The sequence below is a fragment of the Rhinoraja longicauda genome, chromosome 1 (genome assembly GCF_053455715.1).
Source record: "Rhinoraja longicauda isolate Sanriku21f chromosome 1, sRhiLon1.1, whole genome shotgun sequence".
Classification (NCBI taxonomy): domain Eukaryota; kingdom Metazoa; phylum Chordata; class Chondrichthyes; order Rajiformes; family Arhynchobatidae; genus Rhinoraja; species Rhinoraja longicauda.
In genome coordinates this window covers 124,603,885-124,631,381 of record NC_135953.1, presented here as the reverse complement: position 1 = coordinate 124,631,381, position 27,497 = coordinate 124,603,885, and the positions used below count along the sequence as shown (strand labels likewise).

At 40.2% G+C, this 27,497-nt stretch overlaps 1 protein-coding gene across 1 annotated transcript in view; it reads left to right on the top strand.

The window, feature by feature from the left end:
- The window catches only part of arhgap10 (Rho GTPase activating protein 10), a 139,629-nt gene that overhangs the window by 16,651 nt on the left and 95,481 nt on the right, over positions 1-27,497 (top strand). Inside the window, exon 2 of the mRNA XM_078412329.1 lies at positions 26,328-26,423. Coding sequence (XP_078268455.1) covers positions 26,328-26,423 — 96 coding nt within the window. The remainder of the gene's footprint in view (positions 1-26,327; positions 26,424-27,497) is intronic.

Below are 27,497 nucleotides of genomic sequence, written 5' to 3'. Positions count from 1 at the left end.
ATGTACTTCCAGGCCTTTGATTAGGTTCTGCATGATGGGGTACTTTGATTAGACCACATGGATCCAGTGAAGGCAAGCTAAACTGATACAGAATTGGCTTGATGGTAGGAAGCAGAAGATGAAGGTGAAAGTTTGTTTTTTGGAGTGCATGCCAGTGACTGGTGGTTTGCCTCATGGATCGGTGCTTATCCCATTGGTATTTGTCATCTATGACAACAATTTGGATATGATGGAGCATTGTACAGCAGATGATCTGAAGAAGGGTCGAGTGCTGTACAATGTCACCTATCCATGTTCTCCAGGGATGTTGCTGGTCCAGCTGAGTTACTTACTCCTGTACATTATGTCTTTTTATTAATTGAATGTATACGTTGATTTAATGATAGATTTATTTCATTGTTATGGTTAGTTGCAGTTTTTTGTGAATAATTGGGGGGAAGAGAAGGGAAACAAACCTCTCATGTTACGGGTATAGTCATGATCTTCCAATCTACTGCATGGTGGACCTTGCACTTTTCTTCTGCACTTTCACAGGAGCTGTAACATTGCAACATTTTGCAGCTACACATTCTGTATATCCTGCACTTGTTTTCTCTTTGCGCACTCTGTTATACTGTGTATGGCCTGGCTATGCTCACGTATGGTATGATTTGACTGCATAGGATGCCATCCATTATTTCACTATCTTATATATGTGACAATAATCTATCTATATCTCTATACTACTAAAACGCAGATCTTGTGTGTGTGTGTGTATATATATATATATATATATATATATATATATATATATCCGTATGTAAATATGTATTTCTGTGATTTTGCCAAAACGGTAAACCATAGCGCCACATTTTTTTGCGCCACCTTAATCACCACTCTCGCGGCGACTCTTTATAACAAGTTTTATTTAAATTGATCTTATATTTTTTAAGTTAGAGAAATTTTAAACTTCAAAAATCTTATTTCTAAACACATTTTTCCAAGGGCTGCTGTGCGTATGACGTCACCATAGGGCACGCACGGCCGCTCTCTTCACTCGCACAAACAAGATGGACGCCGTTAGTGGAGCCGTCCGCTCGCAATCAGGGGCTCTCCTCCCTCTCTCCCCTAGCTTCTCTGTGAGGGGAGGGGCGGAATAGGAGTGGGGAGGGGGGAAGGGGGTGGAGGCAGGGCTGGGGGAGTGGGGTTGGGGGCAGGGGAGGTGGGGGTGGGGTAGGGGGGATGGAGTGGGTCAGTGGGGGGAGGAGGGGGGGGGATTGAGTGGGGGGTTGAGGGTGCTACACTGATACAGGCAAGGCTTTGGTTCCAGGGCTCACTCACTGACACCCTCTCCCCCCTCTACGAGGAATGGGCCCAACTATTATTGAGAGAATATTTTGTGTAGTAATAAATAAAATCAAGTCTGTCAATAATTCAGAACATGATCACTAGAGACATCCCTGAAAAGAAGGAAGTGGATTTCATGAACATTTTCGAAAGTTCAAACTTATTTCTGCCAAAAAGTCATTTCCAAATGATTCGAGGTTCAACATGTGTAATCATGCACAACAGCAGAATATACAATCAAGAAGCCGAGTTTGAATTTTTAACTCATGATGTGCATAATGGATTTATGTCTGATTACAGATCTGAATTTGGGGCATAACTGTTTTAATGATTACTGACGTAGTAGTGTATCAATTCAAAAATTTCCCCAAACTATCAGGTCTCTGGTGCAGCTAAAAGACCTTAAAGTCATACACCACCAAAATTGGCCTTTTGGCCTACCAAGTCAGTGCCAAACGAAAACTACCAATTTTACTGTAATCCTTCATCAAACCCATTTTATTCACTTCACATTCCCGTCAAATTCCCCAGATTCTATCACATTGACACTTATCCATGCAAACTTGAAAATGCAGTAGAACTTGACATGCAGGAAAGAATGCATCAACTGGACTTTGCCGCCTTAATGGTCTGTTTCATTTGTACTTGGAATTTGTTTTGGTGACTTAACATCATTGTGGAAACATAATATCCTGAGTGGGTGGAATAGTTCATGAGAAGGTCCAGCAGCATCCCCTTCAGGCATTTTGCATTCTTGTTATCATTGGCATCATTTGGAAAACAGAAAAATAAGTCGTGGTCTGAGGAAGGTGTCTGTGAAGTCTAGATTTACAATAATTATGGTCCACCTAGGTGTCTTGGAGCTCTCTACATTTTCTGTACTTGCAATATGCAATTTTAATACAAAATGGACCAAACATTTAAGATCAAAACAAGAATGAATTTGATGGGATTCTACTGACTAATGTAATGTGTTTTTTCATAACTATCTGGTTTGTTCATCACAAATGTTTGAACTTTTGATTTATTTGAGGATATTTGCATGATTATTGGCATTTTGGAACTTTTGATGTTCAAATCAACTTTGATCAACTCAACTGCTTTGGGTTCAAAAATTGTTGTGTGGTGCAATATTTATGTACACAGTTGTGATTGAATTTCTGAAACCTGGGAACTTGCAAGAATTGCAAGTCTGATTTTCTTTTCAGGTCATTGTATCTGAGATGTACACTGTAAAGAATTCAGCATGAGCCAATTACATAAAACTGGCAAGGTCCACTTCTGCTTATAAATTCATTACTGAGAATGCGTTATAGCCAGATGCAAAGTATATTGTGTAATCTATTCCAACCCCATTGCCCCCATTCCTGAAACCTGTTTGGACTTTCAAACCCAACAATCTGTTGCCCCCACCCTCTATGATATTCTTTCCCACCCGTGACTTGATTTACATAGAAACATAGAAAATAGGTGCAGGAGTAGGCCATTCGGCCCTTCGAGCCTGCACCGCCATTCAATATGATCATGGCTGATCATCCAGCTCAGTAACCTGTACCTGCTTTCTCTCCATACCCCCTGATCCCTTTAGCAAAAAGGGCCACATCTAACTCCCTCTTAAATATAGCCAATGAACTGGCCTCAACTACCTTCTGTGGCAGAGAATTCCACAGACTCGCCACTCTCTGTGTGAAGACTAATTACTTTACCCTATGCACTCCCCATTAGCTTTTATTATTGACTTTTTTATTGACAAAATTTGGTGATAATTAATCGTCAAGAATGCATCATTGTAAGTATTGCTTGCGAGCAACAAATATATTCAACATGTGCATGTTGCCGGCCACTCAAAATGTGGATTATTTAGAAATGACATTGACAAAATCCTTTAGAGCATGAGGATTTATTTCAGAAGTCGGCACTGTTCAAGAAAATTGTTTCCCTTTTTAAATAAAAAAAGATTGAAGGAAGTTCCTACTTGCAAAAAGTTAAAGAAAGATGTTAAAGATTTCAGTTTAGCCTTCTGCAAACTACTCAGCGTTTCCTGTTTATTACTTTCTGAAGCTTAAAAATATTTCAGCTAATGAGTTGAATGATTTACTAATATTTGGCTTGGCTGTGACATTCTTTCAGTGACATAGACTGGACTAAGCGGAAAAGAAACTCATTCGAGTCAAAATGATCTCGCCTGTAAAATTGGGCAGAAATCAATTCCATGGGAAAAGAACAGACTGAAACAGTGTATCTACCAAGAATGCAAATGATTGCCCATGCGGGAATCTTGAGCAAAACAGAGTGCTGGAGGAATTCAGTGGGTCAAGCAACATCTGTGGAGGGAATGGACAGATGATATTTTGGGTCAGAACCCTTCTTCAGACTGATTGTGGCAGGGGAGAGAATGCTGAATAAGTGGGCACAGGTGAGGGGGATTTGAATGGACGATGAGTGGAGTAAGTGACAAAGGCAAGAGATGAAAAGAAGGCAAAAGGGTGTCAGATCAGGAAAAAATGGGGTGAAATGTGGCCAGAGAGGGATGAAATGTAAAGTCAGAAGGAGAGATGTAGATGGAAGTGGACGGGGGATGGGAAAAAGAGTGGGGATGAAAAGGAAATAAGGAACTCGGGAATGGGAGATGTGTGCAAAGGAAAGAAGCAGGATGACCTGCCAGGTGGGAGATGGTGGGCAAAATGAATGCACACCAGGCTGTGTGGTGCATAGGAAATAGAGAGCAAGTAGGGGGGAAATTTAATGTTCATACCGGTGGTGAAATCTGCCTCCTTGTTGGTAGTGGACGTTAAGAAAAACAGGCGGCATACAATAGGGTGAACGAAAGTGGTGGATTGTGGAGGGAGGAAGACCTAAGGTGATTAGGTTAATGATTGTTCAGACATTGACCCAATATTCATGTTGGGGTTAAAATCTAGAGAGATGCAATGATGTGCTAGATTTTGCAGGATTGCTTTAAAAGGGCATCAGTAATACTGGTGCCCAAGAAGAGGAAGGTGACATGCCTCAATGACTACTGACTGGTGGCACTAACCTTCATGGTGATGAAATGCTTTGAGAGGTTAGTTTTGGCGTATATTAACTCCCACCTCAACAAGAACCTGGACCCACTCCAATTTGCCTACCGTCACAAAAGGTCAATGGAGGATACGATCTCACTAGCTCTCCACTCTGCACTGGACCACTTAGACAAAATCATACATCAGGCTGTTCTCAGTTGCAGCTCGGCATTCAACACTATCATCCCCTCAACTGGTTACCAAGCTCATGGAATTGGGTCTCTGTGCATCCCTTTGCAGCTGGATCCTTGTCTGCCTCATCAACAATCTGTATGAATTGGCAGCAACACTTCCTCCTCTAACCATCAGCACAGGAGCACCTCAAGGCCTCGTACTCAGCCCCCTGCTCCACTTAATCAATACACATGACAGTGTAGCCGGATAAAGTTCATCTTCTAGACTCCATCTTCTAATTTGCTGATGATGCCACTGCTGTTGGACGTTATAAATCACAATGAGTCGGTATAGGGGGAGATTGATCATCAGACCATAATGCCAGAACAGTGGTGGCACGGTGGAGCAGCGGTAGAGTTGCCGCCTTACAGCGAATGCAGCGCCGGAGACTCGGGTTCGATCCTGACTACGGGCGCCGTCTGTACAGAGTTTGTACGTTCTCCCCGTGACCTGCGTGGGTTTTCTCCGAGATCTTCGGTTTCCTCCCACACTCCAAAGACATTCAGGTACGTAGGTTAATTGGCTTGGTAAATGTAAAAATTGTCCGTAGTGGATATAGGATAGTGTTAATGTGCGAGGATCGCTGGGCGGCGCAGACCCGGTGGACCGAAGGGCCTGTTTCTGCGCTGTATCTCTAAATCTAAAATAAAACAACAACCTTGCTCTCGATATCAGTAAAACCAAGGAACTATTGTTGAATTTGGAAGAGGAAGGTCGAGGATCCACAAACCTGTCTTCATCTAATGGTTGGTGGTGGAGAGAGGCAAAAGCTTCAAATTCCTGGGCATGCATCTCTCAAGATCTCTCCTAGATCCAGCACATTGAAGCAATCATAAAGCCTATCAATGCCTTTACTTCCTTAGAAGATTCAGTATATCAATGAATATCTCTTGATCTTCTACATGTGTACTGCAGAGAGCATCATGGCAATCTATAACTCGGCAACTCGAACTCTCAGGAACAAAGATGATTGCAAAAGTAATGAACACTGCCCAGTCCAACATGGCTACTGACATCCCCACCATCAAAGGGATCAAAAAGGTAGCCAGCATCATCAGAGACCAACCCCACCCTGGCCAGACTCTCATTTCACTTCTGCTATCGGGAAGAAGGCAGGGGAGTCTGAAAACTGTAATGTCCAACTTCAAGAGCAGCTTCATCCCTACAACAATCAGGCTGTTGAACACTGCATCCTCTAAATAAACTGAATGTAGATGGGGGCATTATTTTTTATCTTTGCACTGTTATCATTTGAATCTTTGCACTATTATTGTTTGTATATTCTGACCTTGTTCATTATGGTGTTTGCAGAGCTCTATGTTTACATATTTGTTGTGCTGCTTCAAGTAAGAATTTCATTGTTCTGTTTTGGGACATATGACAATAAAATATTCTTGACCCTTGAGCGGGTATGCCAAGCAACAACACTGTCCTTCTTAGCAGATTTAGTGATTTTATTGGGGTTGATGAGTACTGCAAGTTCAGAGAGAACTTTAGGATGAATGAGTGAGGAGGAAAAAATTGGGAAGCCAGAAATCATGCCAAAGATTTCAAGCTGAAGGCGTGGGAACTAAGGCAAGTAAAACGCAACATCAGATTCAGCTTGAAATTTATTGAGAGGGGATAAAGCTCTATTATCAACTGGGAAATGTTCATTCAGAGAAGGATGCAAGGGATCAAACACAAAAAGGGATAACATTAAGTGGAGAGCTGGAGTCAGAAAGAAAATGAAGAAGGATCCAGAAGAGGGCTTCAATGTAATGTAGTGGGTATTTACGATTCTTGTCATGTGAAAGGAAGAAAATAAGCCTTTGTTAAAGGGCTGGATTAGGCAAAGGATCAAATAGGATTGCAGAGCACTGGGAAACTAACTTGATTCAAAGTATAACTCTGATATTTTGTTAAAAGGACAAACAAGGTACAATTTGTTGACCCAGGCATATATTTAGAAAAGTTTGTAAGGATTAATTCTTGATAAGATTTCTGGTAATATTAGTTCCATGTATGGTAAGTAAGGGTTGTGTCAAGACATGTTTAATGATTGATCAAGGCATTAATGATCTGATTGCTGCAAAACAGTAACACTTAAGATTAGGAATGCAAAGATTGTATTAATCTAGCTATGTCAAGATATGTATATCACCAGGATTGTGCTACTTTCCATCTTGATTTGTTCTGCATTTTCACTGTAAATTGATTTGTAGTATTTTTATCAGTGATGTTACTTTTCTGTTTATTCAGCTTGGAGGTTCTATAAAAACATATATTTGGACTAATGGTGTGTGAAAGGCAAGTGTATTCCTTTTCCAATTTTTTTTCCCCATAATTAAACTTTATTCCAAATTTAAAAAAAAATACAAAACAAGAACTGTGCTAAATCTTGTCCAATATTCTTTGCATTAGTTTCATATTTGGCAGTGTTTGCAATGTATCTTTAAACCAAGCACCTTGCCACTCGTGTCACCTGGGCTGATATCTCTTCCCATGTTTGAGGTGTATCTCCACTGGACTCTGCCCCTCAATGTCCTGCAGCGGGAGAACCCTAGACTGTAGTCTCCCCCACAGAGCCTTGGCGTTGGCTGCACCAAGCTTCAGTGAGTCATAAGTGATAGCAGCAGAATTAGGCCATTCAACCCATTCAATCATGCCATTCTGCCATTCAATCATGGCTGATCTATCTTTCCCTCAACCCCATTCTCCTGCCTTCTCCCCTTAATCCCCGACCTGTACCAATCAAGAATCTATCTATCTCTGCCTTAAAAATATCCATTGACTTGGCCTCCACAGCCTTCTGTGGCAATGAATTCCACAAATTCACTACCCTCTGACTAAATAAATTCTTCCTTATCTCCTTCCTAAAAGAACATCCTTTAATTCTGAGGCCTCTGGTCCCAGATTCTCCCACTAGTGGAAACATCCTCTCCACATCCATTCTATCCAGGCTTTTAATTCGGCAAGTTTCAATGAAGTCCCCCCTCATCCTGCTAAACCTCAGTGAGTACAGGCCCAGTGCGGTCAAACGCTCATCATATATTAACCCACTCATTCCTGGGATCATTCTCATAAACAACCTCTGGACTCTCTCCAGCGCCAGCACATCCTTCCTCAGATATGGGGCCCAAAATTGCTCTCAATATTCCAAATACGTATTCGACTTGCCAATGAACTTTTTGGGAATCCTGCACCAGCACTCCCAAATCCTTTTGCACCTCCAATTTCTGAATTCTCACCCCATTTAGAAAATAGTGTATGCCTTTAGTCCTACTGACAAAATGCATGACTCCACACATTGCAAAGCTGTATTCCATCTGCCACTTCTCTGCCCACTCTCCCAACCTGTCCAAGTCCTTCTGCAGAGTCCTTGTTTTCTCAACACTGCCTGCCCCTCCACCTCCTCCGACCATTAGATGAAGACAGGTTTGTGGATCCTCGACCTTCCTCCTCCAAAGTCAACAATACTTCCTTAGTTTTACTGATATGTCATCTGCCTCAGTGATTGTTGGTGCAGTTGCCCCTGAGACTGGCAGGGCAGGTGGCATTCCACAACTGACCTGTTAAAAGCAGGCATAGAATGCATTGATGTCATCAGGGAGGGAACATTGTCAGCAATACTGCTTGCCTTTGCGTGGTAGCCCATTTATATTGTGCAAGCCTGGCCAGAATCTACACGTATCCATGTCATTGCCTCGAGCTTCCTGCTTACTCCAGAACTCCTCCTTGGCATTCTTAATGGCTCTGCGAAGGATTTCTTGAACCACGTGGGATCATTTGACTTGAATGCTGCAACCTGGGCATCATCTGGGAGTGAACATTGCAGTTCATCCATAGTTTCTGGTTGGGGAATATATGTATTGCCTTTGGTACTCATTCCTTTACATGTGTGCTGATTAAAGTTTGTGATAGCTGGGGCATATTCATCCAGGTTTGTCAATAGTCAAGTTTGCAACAGACTTCTTGAATATGGATCAGTCCACCAACTCAGAGCAGTTGTGAAAGGTGTTGTATATTTTCACAGACCAGCACTGTACGATTTTTTGTAGTGGTTCCTTCCTCTTCAGTTTCTGCTTGTATGCGAGGAGTAGAAGCACAGCCAGGTGACCAGATTTATAGCCAGTGTATCAGATTATATTGAAGATAGACACAAAATGCTAGAGTAACTCAGCAGGACAGGCAACATCTGGAGAGAAGGAATAGGTAACGTTTTGGGTTCTTCAGCTACACTATCAGATTACATTAATACTTATCAGGGTCTTGCCATTCAATATATTCTATCCCTTTACATTCAACCTCCCAGTAGAGAACATTACATTTGCTCGGCTTAAACTCCCAACTGCCATTTCTCTACCCACTCTGTAGCTGATCAATATCCTGCTGTATACTTGATAACCTTCCTCACTGGTGTCGTCTACAAACTTAATAAGCAACCCATCTACATCTCAAACCACAGTATTCTCAGCACAGATCCCTGTGGAACCCCACTGGTCACAGATCTCCAGCCAAATAACATCCTTGTACCACATTCCTCGGCTTTCGATGAGTAATTCAGTTTTGAATCCAAATAACCAAATCCCTATGGATCCCATGCATCTTAATCTTCTGGATCAGCCTACCACGATCGACTTTATGAAATACTTTATTAAAATCCAACTTGACAACACCCACTGCCCTATTCTCATCAATCATCTTTGTGGCGTCCTCAAAAACGCAAACAAATTAATAAAATATTACCTACTGCGGCCAAAGCCATGCTGACTGCTTGAATAAATGCTTTCTCAAAGAATCTTCTCTAATCCATTGCCTCCTATCCACTGCATGAGACCCACTGGGCTATAACTTTGTGGATTATCTCTATTTCCCTCCTTCAACAATGGAACAAAGTTTTCCCTGCTCCTGTCCCCCTGGACTACATCGAGGGCTAGACAAGATGCAAAAGTCATTGCCAAGGTCTCTGCAATCTCTTCTCTTGCCTCTCAATAATCTAGGACAGATCCCATCAGGCTCTGTGGATTTATCCACCTGATGCTCTTCCAGAGTTCCAACACCACCTCATTGTTTCATATAAGACAAGATGGTGGCAGCGGCGGATGGAGAAGAAGATTGGAGCTTGTGCCGAGCAGTGGCAGCAGGAGACTAGAGGATGGTGTGCTCACTGGCCAAGGTGTCAGTGGAGTGGGCCGCTGGAGGACCTGCAACAGCTGGAGCCCTCAGAGTTTGGACGAGTGTGCAGATCGGATGAGGTCTACAGCAGCAGGAAGTGGTGGTGAAAGACACCGACAGCATTGCCAGGCCAGGCCCGATCTCACCATCACCAACCCAGTACCGTCACCAGGATAACGGGCCCCTTAGGCCAAGATAAGACTCTATTTTTAATACTTGGAAAGTAAATGATGGTGCTGGAAACGTTGTGTACTGCCACAGAAGAAATCTATTTTTACACTACAGTCATTGCACATGTATTTGTGTATGATTTTTGCTTGTGTATAGTATGATTTAGTGAATTATATACATAGCAAAGAATTTGACGATCTAGTTAGATGTGACAAAGTTCTATTGAACTATTAATTGCACTCTTTAATTTCAAACTGCCATTGTATTTTAGTATTCCTCACACTGATCTCACTGTCGTCCTTCTTGGTGAATACAGATGCAAAATATTCATTTCGTAACTCGTCTACATCCACTGACTGCAAGCATAAATTTCTGCCAAAATTATGAAGTCTGCCTCTTAGCATTGTGGTATCAGAATGCAATGACTGGTGAGGATGCTTTTGCAACTACATTGCTTAAGTGTCAGTTTTGTAGTTAGTTGCCAGTGCCAAATCTACATTGTTGTGGTTTCCTGAAGTGAGAAGTGAAATTTGAAAAAGTCAACTTTTAACTAGATTCCTAGAATTTGTAAAGTTCTGAATTTTAAAAAAAGGAGAAATCTGACTCGGATCTTTTTGAGTAAAATTGAAACTTTAAAAATGTAAATGTTCTCTTTTAAAATACGATAAAGCTTAATGAGTAGGAAGGAACTGCAGATGCTGGTTTAAACTGAAGATGGACACAAAATGCTGGAGTAACTCAACGGGTCAGGCAGCATCTCTGGAGAAAAGGAATACGTGATATTTTGGGTTAAAAGAAGGGTTCTAACTATTTCTTTCTTCCAGAGCTGCTGCTTAACCAGCGTTTTGTGTCTGTCTCCAGCTGAATGAGATTCAGTTTACTCAAGTTTAGTGCCTCCACAGATGTCGCTTAATTTCTGTTTCCAGCATTATTTGTAATATTTTAAATTTCCAGTTGCAGAGTTTTTACTTGGTTTTATTTGTATCATGGGTAACTTTCCTAGCAGAAGGAGATCCCAAACATGCCATAGAAAAGGATCGTCAAAAATAGTGAAACATAATGGGATAAAGAAGGAATGGTATTGTGGTTGGAACATAGCTGTGAAACAAAATAAGAGTGCTGTGGTAGGATACGTCAATAAAACCTTTTTTTTGACAGAACAAAACCATACAGGATGTTTCTATTTATAAAAGAGGCACATTGGCCTTCTTCAGTCAGAGTTTTGATTATAGAAGTTGGGAGGTCATGTTACAATTGTACAATGCATTGGTGACATTGCATTTAGAGTATTGTGTTCAATTTTGGTCACAAGGTTGTAGGAACGATGTTGTTAAACTGGAAATGGTGAAGAGAAGATTTACGAGGATGTTGCCTGGACTCGAGGGCTTGAGCTATCGGGAGAGGTTGAGCAGGCTAGGAACCTTTTTTTATTCCTTGTAGCACGGGGATGAAGGGTATTATTATAGAGGTGTACAAGATCATCAAAGGAATAGATAGGATAAATACACAGTCTTTTACCCATGGGAAATCAAGAACCAGTAGGCTTAAGGTGAGAGGAAGTTTTTTTTATAGGAACACGAAGGGGATTTTTTTTTTACATAAACGATGGTAGATATTTGGAACAAGTTGCCAGAGGAAGTAGTTGAGGCAGGTGCTATTGCAATGTTTAAGAAACATTTAGACAGGTACATGGATAGGATAGCTTTAGAGGGATATTGGCCAAACGCAGGCAGGTAGGACTAGTGTAGATGGGGCATGTTGGTCCATGTGGGCAAGTTACGCCGAAGGACCTGTTTCCACGCTGTATGACTCTAGTCTAGATCGAGATGTTTTTAGTACTCTATCTGCAGCTTTTAGGTTATTTAAATGTTTATAAAGCAACGATGTGTAGCATGTTGGGCATGTGCTTTCTACCATGTGGGCACATTCTTATACTTCCGCTAGGTTGCATTCTACAACATCATTGGGAAAGGATGTCAATATTTTCTATTGATTTTATTTTGCAATAGTTGAAAAGGCAGTTTAGGTTTTTTAAAATTAAAAGTTTGGTCAAAGAAGTTATGGTGGATCAGTCTGAAGAAGGGTCTTGACCCGAAACGTCACCCATTCCTTCTCTCCCGAGATGCTGCCTGACCTGCTGAGTTACTCCAGCATTTTGTGAATAAATCAAATTATGGTGGATCCTTCTCTTGATAATTTTTGAAATGGCAGGGCAGTGTTTACTCAGATGAGGAATTCTATGGGAAAGTTGTCTTATTATCTCATAATTTAAAGATAAGTTGCAGTTTAGAAAGAACACTTGAGTCAAATATTTATTCTAAAATACGTGGACTAACAGGAACAGAGATTGCATCAAAAATAATAATTTGTTTGATTAAATTTCAAACCCAGGTTTGACCGTAGTACTTGCTGCAGCTTTGGAAAATGAAGGAGTAATTAAAGTACAATTTTTTAATGCAGTGTATTCCTAGGACATGGAATGATCAAATCAAAATAATAAAGAGGGCAGAATACATAAGGGTTTCTAGAAATAATTGATAGTATGGGAAAAGGGGAACCAGATTATATGGCTCAGAGAAGTCAAAGTGGCTAGGGGTTGAATGGTTTACCCTTTATTGTAAAATTGCACAATTCTCACATTCACCAGACGTAGTGGCGATTCGTTAGTTGTTAATTGCTTTGTCAAGAATTTACTTAAATGGAAAACCAAAGTGACAGAATAAGATAACTTGCTTGGCTTGTATGCAATGCATGTTGCAAGGCATCATGTACTTTCACTGCTCTGTCAAAAGGTGTTTTCAAAGAATAAAACAACACAGTTTCTATGCCAGATATTAATATTTCATGCGTGGTGAATTACTGCTAGACTGGTTTACGTTGATTTAATTATATCCAGTGCAAGGCCATCACGAGCATGTGGATGCTACGATTGCTGTTTTCTCTGTTACTGTCCTAGCTCCATGGAGCACAAAGTGTAAAGATTTATTAGATCAAATTGTGCAAGTTGCTGAAGGCATGCTATGTTGACCAATGCCAGAAAGCAACTACTCATTTGATAACATGATTTAACAGGGAGCAGATCCTGTAACACACCTCACAGATTATATTCCTGAAATACAGTATGGATTATGTGCAAAGAGGGAAGTTTTTGATTCACTGAAACTGTTATCCATGTAGTAGAGTTTTGGTTACATCTGTGGTGCTGTAGACTTTTTGGGTGCAACATGACAGCTGTACAAGTTAGTTGATTATGGGCTTTACAAAATATTTGTGTCAATGTGAATACTGTGATGCAGTTGGTTAAATAACTGGACTTGCAGCAGACTAATAGACCATTGTTCCAGAAACATAAGTTCATATCCCAGCATGGTAGCAGGGAAATTTCAATTCAAGATATTAAATAAATCTGAAATTTAAGATTGGCTCATTAAAGCTAAACGTGAAACAACCAAATTTTCAAGAAAGGTCATCAAGCTCACTATTGTGCATCATGGGAAGAAATCTGCTGGGTGTGGCGTTTGGGATTCCAGACCCACCACTATTATGGCCATTATCCGCCTCTCCAGTTCAGGAATAATTGTATATGAACAATAACTGCAAGCATTGCAAAAGATAAGTGGTAAAAGCGTACAAAAAAGATGCAATTCAAACAGTATCTGTTTAAATAACAAATGTGAAAAAAGCTTTTACATTAAATCTGGTCAGGTTAACCCTAAATTCACATTTAGTATTTGCCGATGCATTCTGCAGAATTACTTGACCCTCCCACTCTTTGATCTGTGCAGATCCCATTGTTCAGTGAGTGCAGTATCTACATGGGTGTGCCTATTTCTTTTCAACTCAAGACCTTTTTGAGATGTCTTCTGCTTCAGTTTTGATAATCTGCTTATCACCAGTATTCTTTGTCCACCATTGCCTACGGCTATCTGACTTTTCTCCACCTAAACCTCTCCACAGTACGACTAATCATTTTGTAGTCATGGTCACTTACTATGATACTGTGTTTGGTTTGCTATCTGATTTTGTCACACAATAAAGTGTCATAGGTTGTTTTGGCACTTCAGCAAAATCGTATGTGTACAACTTTGGCCACTCGCTTTACTAATAAGGGAATAAAAGATAACCTTGGAGTTATATAACATGAGAACAGTACAACATGGGAACACCTTTGACCCATCGAATCCAGACTGACCATCAAGCATCTGTTAACAATTCTACTTTACTCTGCGCGTATTCTACCACTTGCCAATACGCGAGGAGAAATTTACAGCAGCAAATTAATCCACTGACACACGTCTTCAGCAAATAGAATGAAACTGGCGGAATCCACATAGTCACAGAAAAAATGTACAAACACAGAGATCAGGATTGTTGAAATTGAGAGCAGCTCTATGAGCTGCACCATTACTGTCCAGATGGTAAGGCTTACAAATTAAAAATTGTTGAAGGAACTCCATGTTGGATGTGAAGGTATTATCAAAACAATGAGTGGGACGCTTTTGCTTTTCGGTTTATCTTTTGGTGAGGTGAAGAGGAAATAATCACTACATGGTAAAGCTAGCCAGAGCTGGGGTTTTTTAAAGCTCCATCGCAGAATTTAGTTCAGCATTTATTGCCTAACCAAAACTATGCTTGAGGAATTGATTGTCAAGTTGACCAATTACAGACAGTGTCATAAAAGAACTATAGAGTGCGAGGCAGCTTCAGGAGGATGATGAAACAATGATATTTCCAAGTGGAGATGGATCATATTGGATTTATTTGGGGAATTTGCAGGCAATGATCTTCCCGTGTGTTTGCTGCCTTTGTCCTAGTTTGTGGGGTCATGGGTTTAATAGTTGGCAAGGAAGGGCAAAATGAGTTGCTGGTATGCATTTTATATGTGTACACTGCATCCCCATGTGCTGGTTTTAGAGGCATTGAATACTTAAAGCAGTGTGCAGATTGCACATCTGGTAAACTGTTTTACCTGCGTCTTGCAGCAACAGTTTTATGCCGCAGGTCCAAATAATGTTCTGGTCAATAGTGGTGCCTCTGCCTTCCAACCAAAAAATTATTATGAAAATGTTCCCGATGTTGGAGTCCAGAACCTCACGTTTATCCACATTATACGGCATCTGCCATGTTTCTGCCCACTCAACCAACCTATCCAAGTCACCCTACAGCCTCGTAGCATCCTCCTTGCAGCTCACACTGCCACCCAGTTTTGTGTGATCCGCAAACTTGGAGATGTTACATTTAATTCTCTTGTCTAAATCGTTAATATATATTGTAAACAACTGGGGTCCCAGCACCGAGCCTTGCGGCATCCCACTAGTCACTGTCTGATTTCCCCTTCACAAATCTATGCTGACTTTGACCAATCCCGTCACTACTTTCCAAATGTACTGCTATAACATCTTTAATAATCAGCATTTTCCCCACTGCTGATGTAAGGCTAACTAGTCTATAATTCCCTGTTTTCTCTCTCCCTCCTTTCTTTAAAAGTGTAGGTACATTGGCTACCCTCCAGTCCACAGGAACTGATCCAGAGTTGAGAGAACATTGGAAAATGATCACTGATGCATGCACGATTTCAAGGACTACCTCCTTGAGTACTTTGGGATGCAGACTGTCAGGCCCTGGGGATTTATTTGCCTTCAGTCCCAACAGTTTTACCTAACACCATTTTCTGACTAATGTGGATTCCCTTCAGTTCCTCCCTCCCACGAGATCCTCGGTCCCCTGGTATTTCTGGGAGATTGTTTGTGTCTTCCTTGGTGAAGACAGAACCAAAGTACTCATTTAACTGTTCTGCCATTTCCTTGTTTCCCATTGTAAATTCATCAGTCTCTGACTGTAAGGGATCTACATTCGTCTTCACTAATCTTTTCCTTTTTACATACCTAAAGAAACTTTTACAGCCAGTTTTTATATTCCACGCAAGCTTTCTTTCATGCTCTCCCCCCCCCCTCTTTATTAAGCCCTTTGTCCTCCTCTGTTGAGCTCTAAATTTCTCCCATTCCTCTGGTTTGCCGCTTCTTCTGGCCAATTTGTACGCCTCTTCCTTGGATTTAACACTATCCTTGACTTCCGTCGTCAGCCACGGTTGAGCCGCCTTCCCAGTTTTATTTTTTTGCCAGACAAGGATGAACTATTTCTGGAGTTCATCCATGTGGTCTTTAATTCTTTGCCATTGCATCTCCACTGTCAACCCTTTAAGTATAATTTGCCAGTCTATCCTAGCCAATTCCCATCTCATACCTTCAAAGTCTCCTTTATTCAAGTTCAAGGCCCTCGTCTCTGAATTAACCGTGTCACTCTCCATCCAAATGCAGAATTCCACCATATTATCATCACTGTTGCTCAAGGGGCCTTGCACCACAAGATCGCTAACTAATCCTTCCTCATTACACAATACCCAGTTCTGGTTCCTCTACAAATTGGTCTAAAAACCCATCCCGTATACATTCCAGGAAATCATCCTCCTCAGCACTGTTACCAATTTAGTTGGCCCAGTCTATATGTAGATTAAAGTCACCCATGATAACTGCTGTACCTTTGCTACATGCATCCCTAATTTCCTGCTTGATGCTCTCTCCAACCTCCCTAGCAAGACAACAATCCCAAACATACTGCTAAAGCAACAAAGGAGTTTTTCAAAACTAAAAAATGGTCAATTCTTGAGTGGCCAAGTCAATCACCCAATCTGAACCCAATTGAACATGCCTTTTATATGGTGAAAAAAAAACTGAAGGGGACTAGCCCCCAAAACAAGCATAAGCATAAGCTAAAGATGGCTGCAATACAGGCCTGGCAGAGCATCTCCAGAGAAGACACCCAGCAACTGGTGATGTCCATGAAAAGCAGACTTCAAGTAATCATTGCATGCAAAGGATATGAAACAAAATACTAAACATGACCACTTTCATTTACATGACATTGCTGTGTCCCAAACATTATGGTGTCCTGAAATGAGGGGACTATGTATAAACACTGCTGTAATTTCTACATGGTGAAACCAAAATGTATAAAAATGGCCTTTATTAAAATCTGACAATGTGCACTTTAACCACACTTGAGTTTTTTCTATTACAAATCTCAAATTGTGCAGTACAGAGGCAAATAAATAATTGATGGGTCTTTGTCCCAAACATTATGGAGGGTGCTGTATGATGTTCTGCCTTTCAAAGCAAGCGTAGAAGGCATTGGATTTGTCTGGGAGTGATGCCTGATTGTTGCTTGAGCTAACACAGTGACTGGTTGGTGTGAATGGTCTAATTCCCAATTATTACTTCTGTACTGTTCTGCAAAATATCAACCGACAAAAATTTTACAAAGGCACTCGATTTGGCGTGTAAGATTAATGATGGCCATGTATGAGGGTATTTCCAAATGATTTCCAACTTGCATGGGGCTAGGATTGGAGGCCAGGCAGTCAGTGTTTCACACACTGCTTACTGAGAAGTTGAAAATTTGTCTGCATAAAATAAATCCTTGAGAAAGATTGAGGAATGCATTGTTCCAGCCATTTTGTCTCGAGGAATTTGATTTCATTTGTTTTGTAACCATTCATAGTTAATACTATTTCAATGAACCAAAACTGTTTAGTTTTTTCGAGAATGATCAGAATTTTTAAAATTGCATTACATTAAACTGAATTCAAACCTGGGTCTTAAAGGTTTGTTTTAATTTATTGGTTTACTTTTCTGTTTTTTTAATGAGTTTTTGAAGTTTACTGATAGTGACTGTGTCAATTAATTAATGATTAACTATATTAAATCAAAAAATAAAATTTGCATATCTTGATGGTGCTGTATGCTACTAAATTTAACATTTTACTTGAATCAGCCTTGAAAAACCTCACTGAAGTATAAATATTTTAGAACTGAGCTTTCGTTTATTTCTATCGCACTACAGAACATAATAATAATAATAATAATAATAATAATATTCATTTATTGTCATTGCAACGAGTACAACGAAATTAAAAAATAGCCAATCCTGACGGTGTGTACAAACATATATGCAATAAATGCAAAAACAAATAAATACATAAATACAATTATATTAAGTACAAGATTTTTTAACGGTGTTGCCTAGTGCAAAGGTAGTGTTCAGTTCTCGTATGGCCCTGGGGTAAAAACTGTTCTTAAGTCTGTTTGTTCGGGATTTGATCGACCTAAAACGTCGACCAGAGGGCAGATGAACAAACAGACGGTGGCCGGGGTGGGATGGATCTTTTATTATTTTGCCTGCTCTACTGAGGCAGCGTAGGCTGAACAGGTGCTCCAGGGAGGGCAGTGAGCAGCCGATGATCTTCTGGGCCGTCGTGATGACCCTCTGAAGGGCCTTCCTGTCCTTTTCTGAGCAGCTGGCATACCATGTGGTTATACAGTAAGCCAGCACACTCTCGATGGAGCAGCGATAGAAGGACAACATGAGCTTCTCCTGCAGGTTGGTTTTCCTGAGGATCCTCAGGAAGTGGAGTCTCTGCTGTGCCTTCTTTACTGTGGTGATGGTGTTGGTAGACCAGGTAAGATCCTCTGCGATGTGCGTACCCAGGAACCTGAAAGCGGGCACCCTTTCCACACAGACCCCATTGATGTAGAGTGGGTCGTATTCTACACTGGTTTTTCTAAAGTCAATTATAAGTTCCTTTGTTTTGGAGGAGTTCAGGACCAGATTGTTCACTGAACACCATGCTGCCAGCCTTTGGATTTCATCCCTATAGGCTGTCTCATCTCCTCCTGAGATGAGTCCAACCACAGTCGTGTCATCCGCGAACTTGATGATGGTGTTGGTGGGATGGGTGGGGGCGCAGTCGTGAGTGTAGAGGGAGTAAAGGATGGGGCTCAACACACAGCCCTGTGGTGAGCCGGTGCTCAGTGTAATGGTGGAGGAGAGGTGAGGGCCTATTTTGACGGTCTGGGGGCGGTTGGTCAGGAAGTCCTTGATCCATTGGCAGATGGTTTGGGAAAATCCAAGGTCGGACAGTTTGGTGACCAGTCTGCTCGGGATGACCGTGTTAAAGGCAGAGCTGAAGTCGAGGAAGAGCATCCTCACATAGCTCCCCTGGTGTCCACAGCCTCCGAATAAAGCATGTACCTTTAGAAAGGAGAAAAAGAGGAATTTCTCCAGTCAGGTGATGGAGAACCTGTGGAATTCATTGCCTCAAACGGCTGTGGAGGCCGTCATTGCATATTTTTACAGCGGAGATTGACAGATTCTTGATTAGCGAGGGTGACAAAGATTATGGGGAGAAGGCAAGAGAATGGGGCTGGGAGGGAAAGACAGATCAGCTATGATTGAATGGCAGAGTGGACTCAATGGGCCAAATTGCCTAATTCTGCTCCTATGGCGTAGAAACTTATGAACAAGATAACACAGATTTGCAAGAGTTGTGAGAAAGTAGAATAAGGGTTTAATATATCAAAACACTACCACTTTTCTTTGTACCATTAATAGGCTTGCATATATGTGCCCACTTTTTGACCCTAGGATGTCCCAAGTATTTTAAAATGAATACATTTGAAGTGTCAATGCAAATGGGCATCTAGATTGCATGCTCAAGGTCATGAAAACAAATAATGCAATGGATTATTGTGAGGTTCATCAAGAGATCAATTTCAACCAGGACAGTGAAAGAAATCCTTGACATTTTGGGGGAGCGTTTGTTTTGTATTTAATCAGATTCTTTTTTGAAGCCGATGAATTAGTATCCAACAATATGGTGACAGTGTGCTCATGCAGTTGCTGTAGTTGCTTTAGTTCAGTGATTTCACATTATGGAATGTAGAATGCTGTGACTAGCTGTTAACTGGGTGGGACCAATGTGATGCAGAAATGAATCATTTACAGTTAGCATCTTATCTACTTCTACTTGGTATCTTAAACGATGTGATTTACAAATGCTTATGATTCAGGCAGTGGAATTGGTACCAAATCTAATTTTTTTTTGGCAGCTGTCAGAAGTAAGCTATTTTCACTTTATTTCACATTGAATTCAAACACATGCCCCAGAGAATAACAAATCTCTGAAATTGTTCTTATTTGACTCGTTTATATTTAAGCTGTGGGCTTGAATCAAACAAGCTTTGATTGTTGCGATAAAACATTTAAAAAAATTAAAACTGTGAGCTTTTGTTCCATTTTATTTAGTAATTAGTAAATCCTGGCAGCCTTGTGTACATGAAGAATAGTGAATGTTTCTTTGAATTGATAAAGTGTTCCATGGAGTATTTGATTGTTATCTAATTTAGTGTTTTACACTTCAAGATGAAGGACTAAAATTACTGACTCCGATGTATTTATTATGGGCTGGTCTTTGCATTTTTGCTTGGGAACAGGAAGTGTCGAAGGCCCTATATCTATTTAGATGATGTGCCTACTATATCTGAGAATTGAAGCTGTGCAATAAATTATTTTCTCTGCAGTCGGGTGTGACTGAATATATTTTGTAAATCAAAGCCATGTGTTCTCAAGTATAACCTTGCTGCATAATTTCAGTGAAGTACTGTGTTAGATCGGGCAACATTTGGGATTTGAAGTTAAGAAAAGAGGAAAGTGCAGATGCTGGAAACCTGAGCAAAAACAAAATGCTTGAGGAATGCAGCGGGTCAGGCAGCATCTGTGGAGGGAATGGATAGACAATGTTTTGGTGCTGGATCCTTCTTCAGACTTAGAATTCCTCCAGCATATTGTTTTTTTTGTGACAAAGTTAAGGGACTGTTTTCATGTGTTATAATTGGAAATGCATATTGGAAGATTGGATTATATTACAGCAGCATGTCAACTGAGTTTCAGAAATGATCTCATTTGGCCAATATCTGATTTTCTTTGGCTGCAATTCAGAATTTTGTGTTGTGGTGGCAGCACTTTTTAACATGATTTTCCACAAGAATATACTTTGTAACCCAAATCTTTGAATAACGGCCAGTTGCAGGACGAAAGTTAGTTATTATAATGTTCATTCAGGAAGATACCTCATTATTGACCAACTGATCAATTTTCCGTTTTAGGGAAGAAAATAACACAAACATGTAGAATATGTGGGGGGGGGGGGGGGAGGGGGTTGAATGCATCCTGGACAAGGACTGTAATATAGTTGTATAATAGTTCATGTGGTATATTTGTTTGTATTGTATTCTGGTGGTGGGTTCTGTTTTGTTTTATTGCATTGTAAATATTATTTTAAAATAATTGAATAAGTTTTTTGAATTAAAAAAAAAAGCTGGTTCCCAAGCTCACGGAACTGGGTCTCTGCGCATCCCTCTGCAATTGGATCCTCGACTTCCTCATCCGCAATCTGTTCGAATTGGCAGAAATACTTCTTCCTCATTAACACTCAGTAAGGGGGCACCTAGGGGCTGCGTGCTCAGCCCCCGCTCTACTCACTCTATACTCATGATTGTTTAGCCGAACACAGTGCAAATGCCATCTTCAAGTTCGCCGACGACACCACCGTTTTTGGACGATTTGCAGATGGTGATGAGTCCGAGTATAGAAGTGAGATCGACCGATTGACCAGATGGTGCCAGCACAATAACCTGGCTCTCAATATCAATAAAACCAATGAACTGATTGTGGACTTTGGAAGAGGAAAGAAGAGGATCCACAATTATGTTTATATCAACTGCCAATGGTGGAGAGAGTCACAAACTTCAAAATTCCTGGGTGTGCATATTTCCGAAGATCTTTCCTGGACCCAGCACACTGATGCAATTATAAATAAAGCACATCAACGCCTCTACTTCCTGAGAAGATTACAGTGATTCGGTATTTCAGAGAGGATTCTCTTGAACTTCTACAGGTGTACTGTAGAGAGCACATTGACTGGTCGCATCGTGGCCTGGTTCGGCAACTTGAACATCCGGGAGCGGCAAAGACTGCAAAAAGTTGTGAACACTGCCCCGTCCATCATCGGCTCTGACCACCCCACCATCGCAGGGATTTACCGGAGTCACCGCCTCAAAAAGGCAGCCAGCATCATCAGAGACCCACACCACCCTGGCCACACATTCATTTCACCCTGCCATCGGGAAGAAGGTACAAGAGCCTGAAAACTGTAACGTCCAATTCAGGAACAGCTTCTTACTTACAGCCATCAGGCTATTAAACAATACAACCTCAAATAAGCTCTGAACTACTGTATATTACTATTATTGCACTACTATTGGTTTTTTTTGTGTGTGTGTATATATATATGTGTGTGTGTATATATATATGTATGTGGATATATAAATTATATATATATATATATTTGTGGGTGTGTGTATACACACTGAACTTTTTTTCTCTCTTGTTTATCATATTGTTTACAGTGTACTATACATATTCTGTTGCACTGCTGCAAGTAAGAATTTCATTGTTCTATCTGGGACACATGACAATAAAATACTCTTGACATTTTAAATTGACCAGAAAACACTCATCTTTTAAGCTAGTAATGGCAATAAAATGGTTCATAGCATTCATTAGACTGGTACAGTATATATCTCATTAATTATGGGTAGCATTCGGGTGATTATCCCATGAAATGAAACAATGCATGTATATGTAGAGCAATATAATGTGGGTTACTGCAGAACACGGCTATTTCTGATTTACTGCGAAATCGGTCTGGGGACTATTGTCGGGAATGGAACCCTTGCATAACGCACAGACTGCCTGTACTTAGCTTTTACTTCGTAGATTGTGCTTGTTGACAATAAACACTCAATCTATAGAACAGGATGTGTGGAAAGAGCTCAGGAGATATAGCATCTATCTGAGGAGGTTAGTGTACAGTGTCAGTTTTTTCCCCCTGGTGGAAATCCCAGTACTGTAATAACAAAGTATAACAGCTCAGAAATCCACTTCCAGTGAAATTACATCAGATCCCTTTTGGGAGTGCCCAGATTTGTTTAATATTAGGTTGACAGCTAATATTAATGTCACACAGATGTGCAAAAGTGAACACATTTTCAAAATCTTAGAAACATTTAAAGTGGCGCATGTATTTTTGATTGCAAATACATGATATTACACCACACAGAAAACCGCTGTCTAAGAGTTTAACAGATGATTATAATTTGGACATAAATGGCTCCAGTCTGCTTTTTAAAAAAAAATGTATCCTCCCCGTGGGATAGCTATCGCTGGGTGTTGCTCTCTTTAGCTCTTTACTGTAAACCAACGGTTCACTATTTTAATTTCAATATCCCATCAATTTCTCTACCTCGTGCATTTATGGAAACTATCTGACGTAAACCATTCTTCTGTTTCTATAAGATCTTATCAAAAGTCAATACAAGTCCAGAGCTCTTGCCTTTTCTCGTTTCTGTGGCCAAAAGTTAACAAGCCATCAAATGCTGTTCACTTAAAATATAATGAAGAATGGGATGCTGCAAGGATCAGTGCTTAAGCCACAGAATATACATACTAAATTGGATGAGTGAATGAATATCATCCGTAAACTTGAGGATGGGGGGAATGTGAGCTCTGATGAAGATACAAACGGCTCTAATGTGATTTAGACAAGTTGGGAGATGGGGTAAATGCAAGGCAGATGCAGTTTGGATAAATCTGAGGTTATCCACTGATTCTACAAATACATTTTATTAATCATAAGCGGATGGATTTGCAAAAAAGTAAGATGCAATGGCATCTGGTTCAAGCATGTTGCAAGCAGTTAAGAAAGGAAATACTGTGTTGGTCTTCAAGCAAGGTTGAATTGTGCAATTGTACAGGGCCTTGGTGTGGCCTCCATCTGGAGTTTTGCATTTAGTTAGCTTATTGAGGAAGTATGTTTGTGTCGTTACCATGGACGGCTGATGCATGAGGAGAATTTGGATAGGTTAGGCTATGTTTATAGGAGTGCAGAAGAATGATAGATCTCAGAGTAACCAATACAATTGTAATGGGACTAGTAAGACTAGATAAATATTGGATGTTCCTGAAAGCTTGGAAGAGCTGAACCAGGGGTGAAAAATGCTATTTAGAATCAAAATTGGAGGCAATCCAGAAGATGGTGAACTTGTGGTTTCTCTACAATGGAAGTCCGTGAAGGTCAGGTTATTTTATACAAAAGGACGCAGTGCTGGAGTAACTCAGCAGGTCAGGCAGCATCCCTGGAGAACATGGATAGGCCACGTTTTGGGCTGAACCCCCCCCCCCCCTTTCAGTCTTGCGAAGCGTCTCAACCTGAAACGTCAGTATCCATGTTCTCCTGACCTGCTGAGTTACTCCAGCACTTTGTGTATTTTTGTGTGTTAACCAGCATCTGCAGCTTTTTTGTTTCTAAGTATATGTATTCTAATAAAGTATATTTTGTTTTTGTTTGTATATTTAAGAAGCAGGTGGATATGTTTGTAATATCAAAAATATATTATTTCTTTATTAATGTACACCAAGGTGTGGTTTACTGTTATAATTTAATATCTGAGCACATCTTGGAACGTGAGAGGAAATTTGAGCCACCTAGCAGATCCTTGTGTGGCCACATGGAGAATTCGCAAACTGCGCAAGGAACACCTGAAATTAGGATCAAACTAGGATCCCTGGAACTATGGGGCAGCATCTCTCACCATGATCTTTCCTCTTGTCCTTTGTCCATCTCCTCTTCAACCCATCCTCCTTCAGATATTTATCTGCCCCCGTAAATTCATTTTCTTATGCTGTGTTCTATTCCAATGTTGCTCTTCTCTTCTCCTTCTGCTTGTCCCAGTCCACTTTGTCACCACCACCTCTTCTCTTGCCTTCACTTTACCTCCTCTTCTTTGCCACCATTTCCAACTCTTTTTCTCCTCCTTCCTCTCCCAGTTTTTCTTCCTATCTCACTCCATTTCAGTGTCCTCCGCCCTGGTTTGCTGAATATCTCCTTGCTCTCAAATATTTACCTGCCACTAGTCCATAGTCTCCTTTAGTTTAGTTTAGTGACACAGCACGGAAACAGGTCCTTTGGCCCACTGAGTCCACACCGACCAGCGATCCCTACACATTAACATTATCCTACACACCCTACGGACAATTTACACTTATATCAAACCAATTAACCTACACACCTGTACATCTTTGGAGTGTGGAAGGAAACCAAAGATCTCGGAGAAAACTCATGGGGGGAAAACGTACAAATTCCATACAGACGGCGCCCGTAGTCGGGATTGAACCCAGGTCTCTGACGCTGTAAGGCAGCAACTCTACCGCTGTGCCACTGTGCTGCCCTATCTCGCTACTGGTATTATTAAAATTAATTATAATTTCAGAACATTGTTAACACATTTCATCTTTATTTCCAGTTAATAAATAATGCAACAGGGCCGTACTGAGTCTATATTTTCCAAAAGGAAACTATTTCTTATGAAATGCTGCTCGTAGAGAAAATGGCTCGAATCCAATGTTTTGATCTCGCAGTAACAAGATTAAATGCCTTTCATTGTGTTCAGACTTCCTGTGTAAAGTCTCAGATGTCTGCTGTGGCCAATTTTATTTTTCTAAATTGTTGAAGGAGAAAAAAACATGGAGAATAAACCAAAAAGATAATTTTATAGTTTAATAATGTCGGGTAATTAGGCACCGTTTATAGAAGTAATTCATTCTATTGTTACACCAGATTAGTATTGTATCTGAATCTTTTACTTGGACAGTTGTGTGAATATTTCGGATTGTTTTGCTTCCTGGCAATTAAAAAAAAACCATTCAAAAGAGAGTTAGATCATTCAAAAGAGAGTTCTTAGGGCTAGCGGAGTCAAGGGACATGGGGAGAAGGCAGGAACGGGGTACTGATTGTGGATGATCAGCCAAGATCACATGGAATGGCAGTGCTGGCTCGAAGGGCCGAATGGCTTACTCCTGCACCTATTGTCTATGTACCTTAATTTTGGTTTCAGATTACAAAGAAAATAGTTCCATGGGAAATCAGGGATTTTTAAGGCCTTTTTTTAAAGTGCAATTCATTGGCAAGTGAATGAGCAAATTTTCTGTTAAATTTCTTGATTTCTGATCTATTGTGGCAAAGTTAAATCCATGAATAATTTCAAAACCGTCTCATATCTTGGTTAAGCTTTTAAACCAGCTTTATTTTGTGATAACAGAGTTGCTAGTGGATGATTACCAATGCTAATTGTAATGACTTTAATTGAATGTAGGCATATTGTTTGATTGGTTGTTGATACTTCAGTTTTTCTTCAACTTATGTGCTGTATGTTTGTATTTCAATGTATGTGGGCATTGACTAGAAGCAGAAATTTTTGTGGGATGTCTTTGGGATAAGTCATCAAAATGTACCCTTAGGAAAGTCTTCAGCCCAAATTGTCTTGTTCAGATGAGTATCATTGTGGATTTCATTTTATAATGTGTCCAATGTATATCTTTAAGAATTATTTTGCATGTGTGATTTGTATAATATTTGTGCAGCTGAATTTTCATATAATTGTATTTTACAAATACTTAACTAAAGTATTTGTCTTTTTCTTGCAGTTCTTTCAGAAGCACAGCAGAAATTTGCTCAGTCGATTGGAGGGATTTCGTTTGAGTTTATCGGGGATGCTGAGACAGATGATGAACGATGTATAGGTAACTGGATACTATTTCTAAAGTGATTTGCACTTTGTGTTGCTTGAAGCAAAGAAAATAATGTGATTTAGTTCTTGATTCCTCAATGACATGCAGAGTTTAGAATTTTTTTGTCAGGCTTAATATCATATCACTGCAGAAACAGCTGTAATCTTAAAAATGCAAGATTCATGAAATTGTCTGCAATTGTCTTAAAACCTTTGCTAAAATGTTCTATGGACACCACTACTTAATTTAGAAATTGTTCCATCTTAGTTCCAAATAACATTTTCCTACATGCAACTGGAATACCAACCATTTGCACTAATTTTAAATGGTCCACTTGTATTTTTCTCGAGTTGGTCTTTGTAACGGAGGCATGTCTTTCTGTTGCTAAGCAAATATATTCATGAATTATATCAACTGTGCAGACATAACAAAATATAGGGGCAGATCTTCTGTCACCCTGGCATCGCCAGCTAAACATCTCAAGGCTATGCCTCAAAATGCTGCACTGGCAGAGAATGAGCTTCTCCTCCACGTTCCTCAGCTGTCAAAACTGTCCCTGTTAATAAATGTTTAGAACTGTCTCTGATATTTAGAGATGTAGAGTAACACATTGAAGTCATCAAAAATAAAAATGTAATTGGAAATACGTGCTAACTTGAATTTCCAATTCATTAAAAAATATACACACATTTTAAAGAGTTTATTTTTTCAGTTGCTTTTAAGTGGATTAAAGAAAAATCTCCGGATACTTTCTCCCAGCAGTTGTTGGAATGGAGCCACTGCCCTTGGCACAGGCACAGCAGGCAATTTTCCCAGCCCGAGGACTGGGAAGTCTGTGGGAGTTTGTTCCGATTCATTGAGTCCTATGATGAGCACACAGGTGCGGGGCAAGGCTAGGGATCATTTATGGAAGTTGATAATTTGATATATTCCTGTAATTTGTAAATGTATTTAGAAAGATTAGATCCCAGTAGCAAAATCTCTTTGATTGAAAATAAGTATTAAATGAATTCAAGAATAGTTAAAAGATCCATTGCCAAAGCAAGATTTGCAAAGTCTATATGTTTAGGCTTCCTATTTGAGAAA